Source organism: Hyaena hyaena, unplaced genomic scaffold, assembly GCF_003009895.1.
Source record: "Hyaena hyaena isolate Hyena2069 unplaced genomic scaffold, ASM300989v1 scaffold_2167, whole genome shotgun sequence".
NCBI lineage: Eukaryota > Metazoa > Chordata > Mammalia > Carnivora > Hyaenidae > Hyaena > Hyaena hyaena.
This window is the reverse complement of record NW_024082791.1, coordinates 17,852-23,847: the sequence shown is the minus strand read 5'-3', so window position 1 is coordinate 23,847 and position 5,996 is coordinate 17,852. Positions and strand designations below refer to the sequence as shown.

The following is a 5,996-nucleotide window of genomic DNA, read 5'->3' as shown; positions in this document are numbered from 1 at the left end:
AAAAAATTTTTTTTAGTGTTTATTTATTTTTGAGAGAGAGAGAGAGACAGACAGAGCATGAGTGGGGGAAGGGCAGAGAGAGAGGGAGACAAAGAATCCAAAGAGGCTCCAAGCTCTGAGCTGTTAGCATAGAGTCCAACGGGGCTCAAACTCAGGAACTGCAAGATCATGACCTGAGTCAAAGTTGGATACTGAACTGAATAAGCCACCCACGTGCCCTGCACTTGGTTCTTGAATGGCAAGTTAGTCAGGGTATTTTTTTGAATCTACAATATTCTTTTTCCTCTGATTTTAATGTTTATTTGTTTTTGAAGAGAGGTGAGGATGGGGGGGAGGTGGTCAGAGAGAAAGGGAGACACAGAATCCGAAGCAGGCTCCAGGCTCTGAGCTGTCAACACCAGAACCCAACATAGGGCTCGAACTCACTAACTGTGAGATCGTGACCTCAGCAGAAGTCAGATGCTTAACTGACTGGGCCACCCAGGTGCCCCAAATCTACAATATTCTTAACTTTCTTCATCATCATCCAAAACAAACAATGAAACTAATATACAAACTCTGCTTGCTAAGGATTCACAAGTCAGGTGAAGTGATCAACCCAACTACTAAGTAAATACATACATTATATAGATGTATGCTTAAATTAATTATCATAAGGGAAACTAGGCAACATTTAGTGGGATTTTGTTGGTTTTTTAGTAATCTTAAGAGAAAGAAGAAGAAAGACCTTGGAGAAAAAATTTGTTTTCTCTGAATATTTTTGAAATATAAAAGACACTTATATGATAGCCATTACCTTGAGCAATTGAAAATAAGGAGTACACAATGAAAAAATACATTTGTGCAATTGGATAATGTTTAATAAACATAAATAATGGTTGTATGTACTATGAGAGCATACAACTATACTTTCACAACTACTGTTTTTACCCTTTTATAGAAAGAATTCCAAATATTTGGTTCAAGTTCCCTAAATGACTATTACTTTTCCTCTCATGTCTCCCCCTTTTTCTTTTCTTTTTTTTCCGCACTGTACCTGGATTTTATCTTTAGTAGTCAGTCTATGCTAAACAATCAAATGCTCTTCTCAAATTAGTAACATTTCTGATGTTTTGATCACGCCTCCTAATCTCTAACATTCATCTTTTTTAAAAACCAAGGTAAAGTTGGTATGTAACATTATATAAGTTTCAGGTTTACAGCATTTAATTGACATCTGTATACATTATGAAGGGATCACCACCACAAGTCTAGTTACCACCCACCGGCACACACTTGACCCCCTTCACCCATTTTGCCCGCCCCTTACTAACATTCTTCTTAAATCAAGGAATAATGTAAGTCTGGATATTGAAGAAGTTACTGACCAGGACTTAGTTGTTGTTCCCCTGAATTCAGTCTTGTTCTCCTCAAGTTTATGGTTAAACACCGTCAATCGCAATGTCACTAGAACACATTTAGTACTTGGAAGTCTTGTTCTTTTTCTTCTGCAGTCATATCATGTTTCAGGATACATTACAGTCAAAAAAATTTCCAGATGGGCAGTAGAAATATTTTTGTGGATAAATTGGTTTAAAGGAAAGAATCTAGTTAACTTAAACCATTTATTTGGCAAATTTGTGGATGTTGCTCATGGGTTATTCAGATTCAAGTTTAATTCAACTCAGCCTCAAAGAACAATAGTCTCTTACTTCTTTGTGAGAAATACAATCCGTTTTACTGTGTCTTTGAAGGCATCTTTCACTTGTTTGTTTCGAAGTGTATAAATGAATGGGTTAAGCAGAGGAGCAACTGAAGTAGTGAGCACAGACACTACTTTATTAGTAGCTACTCCTTCCTTTGCTGAAGGTTTGATGTAGATGAAGATACAGCTGCCATAGGTGATGGAAACTACAATCATATGGGAGGAGCAGGTGGAAAAGGCCTTTTTCCTTTGTTGGGCAGAAGGGAATTGTAGAATGGTCTTAATGATGTATGTATAGGAGAGGACTACACACACTAAAGTAATAATGAGTGTCAGCACAGCAAAACTCAAAACAATTCTCTCTATTAACACTGTGTCTGAGCAGGTTATCTGCAGAATAGGAGACGCATCACAGCCAAAATGATCAATCACATTTGAGTCACAGAATTCCAGCTGGAGGCCCATGCCAAGAGGTGGGAGGATGATTAACAGGCCAGCGAACCAACAGCAGAGAATGAGGATAGTACAGACTCTGTTGTTCATGATGATCGTGTAGTGCAGGGGCTTACAAATGGCCACATAGCGGTCATAGGACATGGCAGCAAGGAGAAAAAATTCTGTTGCTCCAAAGAGGACAACAAAAAATAATTGGGTGGCACAAGCATTGTAGGTAACAGTATTGTCTCCAGTTGTCATCATATACAGGAATCTGGGAATACAGACAGTGGTGAATGAGACTTCTAAGAAAGAGAAATTCCGGAGGAAAAAATACATAGGAGTTTTAAGATGGGAGTCCAAAAGCGTGAGGGCGATAATGATGAGGTTTCCAGCCACACTCAATATGTAGGTGAGAAACAAAAATACAAAAAGCAGAACTTGCATTTTGGGATCATCTGTTAATCCCAGCAGGATGAATGTTGTTACCGCTGTGTGATTTCTCATCACCGCCTTGCACCAAGTCAAGAGGGATTCCAGCTGGAGAGAGAAGTGTCATAAGAAGCCAGTGTTGGGACTTAAAGGAGAACATCCTGGTAGGCCTACTCACATGCCCTTTCTTCGTTTACTTAATAATCAATTTGTTAACACAGAAACATTTATAGGAAATATCTAACATAGATCTTGTGCTTATAACTCTCTAATTAAAAAACGTATTTACAAAAATATCAAACAAAACCAAAACGAAATGTAAATCATATGTCCAGTTTTCAGTTTCTCAACAACATTGCCTTGTTGTACAGATTTTATTTGTCTTTATGCTGGAGGCAATTTTATTAGTTTTGAATCCCCCATCCTTATCTTCCTTTATTTTTCCACACCATACTGAAATGCTCAATCCTCAAAACAAAAAAAGGATCTGTTATTTGGTATTTTTTTGTGTGTTTTAAAATTAAAACATTTAAAAAAAATAAAAATAAGAATAAAATTAAAACATATTTTTTAGAGTAATCTTGGGATCACAGCAAAATTGAAGGGAAGGTACAGAGATTTTCCACACACCTCCTGCCTTCACAAGTGCATAGCCTCCCGCATCATCAGCATCCCCACCACAGTGGTACCTTTGTTAAAATTGGTGAACCTACATTCACACATCAGAGTCCATAATTCATGTTATGGTTCACTCTTGGTGTTGTACATTCTATAGGTTTAGAAGATGTTTAACTAGTATTTTATGTTGTTCATCTTCTATCGTTATACTGAATTTTAACAGTAACATTCATTTAAAAGCATTAGTTCTGCTCTTTGCACTTTGAATGATTTCTAAATAAGGAGATAAAAAGTTTAAAATACAAAGGTATAATTTTGTTTTTCACCCTATATCTAGGCAAATGAAAGTATTTTTAAGCCAGTTTGGGACTGCTTAGATAGAAGTTTCCTGAAATGGTATAAAGAAACTTTTTCTGGAACTTGGAAACAAATCCAATTTATATACACTTTATATATAAGTCCTGTTGTGGTGCTAGGGTCATGGATAGAGCCCAGAGGGAATGATCTGTGGTATTTGTTTCTTTGCCAGCCTCAGCAGCCTGACCAGCCCTGTGTGCTTCCCAGCACTCAGCCTTCAGAATCTGCCTTAGGGTTTATCTTAGTGATCTCTTCTTTGAACAATTTCTGCTGCTCTCCACTTCCAATCAACTTTCCTTACTGATTTACCAACCAGCTCTCTACCCCTGCTGCTTCTGTTCTCCGAGTATTGATATATGTGACTTGCTCAAGCAACACCCAGAAACAAATACACACATATGAATCAGTCTTCGTAAGCAAGTAATAAAGTACCTACCTTTCTCAGTGACACTTGTCACTGTCCATTTCTGCACCTCCCAGGAGCGTTACGCCCCCCTGTAGTCCAATTTGCATTTTCCCCCAAAATCTCATTAGAGAGTTGCCCAGGAAGTGTCCCCCCTCCTTCATGTCAAAACTTAGCCTCACTGAGATTCATATTTCAAGCAGCTGCTCTCAGGTAGCCGTCCTGTAAAAAAAATCCAGTAAATGCATTTTTATTGGGGATATCAGTAGTTAATGATAACTTAATTTATGGGCCTGTAATATGTCTTTGTGTTTTATTAGGGGGAATTGATTATTAAATGAGTAAATTTGGGCATAACTTAAGTGTCTGTAGGGAAATCCTATACACTTCTACACGAGAGGAGAAACAAATTTCTTATGTTTTAAACAATTGTCCCAGTTGTATCCAGTGTATGTTTTCTGAACAGAGAATCAAAATTGCATGAGGTTACTCTTGCATTGCCCAAAAATAATCTACATTTCTTCATTCAAATAAATATCTAATGAGCCTCTGTTATTTATTTATTTATATATTTTTAAATATGATTTATTGTCAAGTTGGCTAACATACAGTGTATACGGTGTGCTCTTGGTTTTGGGGGCTGGATTCCTGTGATTCATTGCTTACATACAACACTCATTGCTCATCCCGACAAGTGCCCTTCTCAATGCTCATCATCCATTTTACTCTCTCCCCCGTGCCCTTCCATCAACCCTCAATTTGTTCTCTGTATTTAAGAGTCTCTTATGGTTTACCTCCCTCCCTTTCTGTTTGTAACTTTTTTCCCCCTTCCTGAGCCTCTGTTATTTAAAGAACATTATAACAGAGACTAGAGCTTTAACAAGTTGCTTCCTCAAGGAGCTTTCAGGCTACCAGTAGGAGATAGTATTTCATTTTGGTGCATACTTAGTGACATAGTAACACAAGGTAACAATCAAAATGCAGCTTTAGATCTGGGATGATAACTACTCCATGCTTGTTCCTTGGCAATCACTCTTAGTTCTATAGGTAGCTATTTATATTTTCCTATATTCACTTAGTTTTTCTAGCTTTTTTTCTTTGTATGAAGTTGGCTATGCCATCTGTCATCATAAACTGAGTTAGCAAGGTGTATTGCTTAGGGTTCACAGATAGGATTTTGGAAAAGAGACAACCTCTCCCCATCTTCGCTCATAGGAGAAATGACTTTACTGGAGAGATGGTATCTTGCCATGTACTTGCCAGGGGAAGACTCTGATGGGTCAAACTGAATGATGGTCAGGTCCATTTCTCCATTCCTTATTTTTCTTACTCCCTCCCTTCCACCGTAGAAGAGTTTTAAATCCTTATACCGGCTATTGACATTGTAACTCCATCTCTTCTTTTCTTATGAAGTTCTTAGGACCTAAAATCATTCCTCTATTATCAAAATGTTAATTCTTCTATATTGATAAGAAAGATTGATGAACACAGTCATATTAGCATTTGGCCAATCACAAATTTAAGGTTTAAAATGCCAATATAATATGTGTTAATCTTCAGTGACACTGTTGTTGTTTTTTTTTTTTTTTAATTTATTTCTAGGAGAGAGAGAGAGAGAGAGAGAGAGAGAGACAGCGTGAGCAGGGGAGGGTCAGATAGAGAGGGAGTCACAGACTGAAACAGGCTCCAGGCTCTGAGCTGGCAGTCAGCACAGAGCTCGATGCGGGGCTCGAACCTACGAACCGCGAGATCATGACCTAAGCGAAAGTCGGATGCTTAACCGACTAAGCCACCCAGGCGCCCCTCAGTGACACTGTTTTAAGTCATGAAGCTTGTTGCTACTTTTAATAATGCAGTTAAAGCTGTGGGAGCAGGTCTTTGGATCTAAGACTGCTTCATTTTGGCTTTTACCAGCAATCATACCAATGCTCCCTGTAATCCTGGGAAAATTCCTCTGGGAGACTAAAAGTTATTTATTCAGTTTCAATTCAGATCAAGCAGCATTTGAAACAGTTTCATTATATAATAATACAATTTATCACCCTCTTCTCATAAGTAGTATTTTCA

General features: G+C 37.9%; 1 protein-coding gene across 1 annotated transcript; it reads right to left on the bottom strand.

Annotated features, from left to right (window-relative positions):
- Positions 1 to 1,687: 1,687 nt before the first annotated feature.
- LOC120227292 (olfactory receptor 6C2-like) lies at positions 1,688 to 2,626 on the bottom strand. Its single transcript, XM_039225431.1, has one exon. The coding sequence runs from the start codon at positions 2,624 to 2,626 to the stop codon at positions 1,688 to 1,690; it is 939 nt and encodes a 312-aa protein (XP_039081362.1).
- Between the last annotated feature and the right edge of the window lie 3,370 nt (positions 2,627 to 5,996).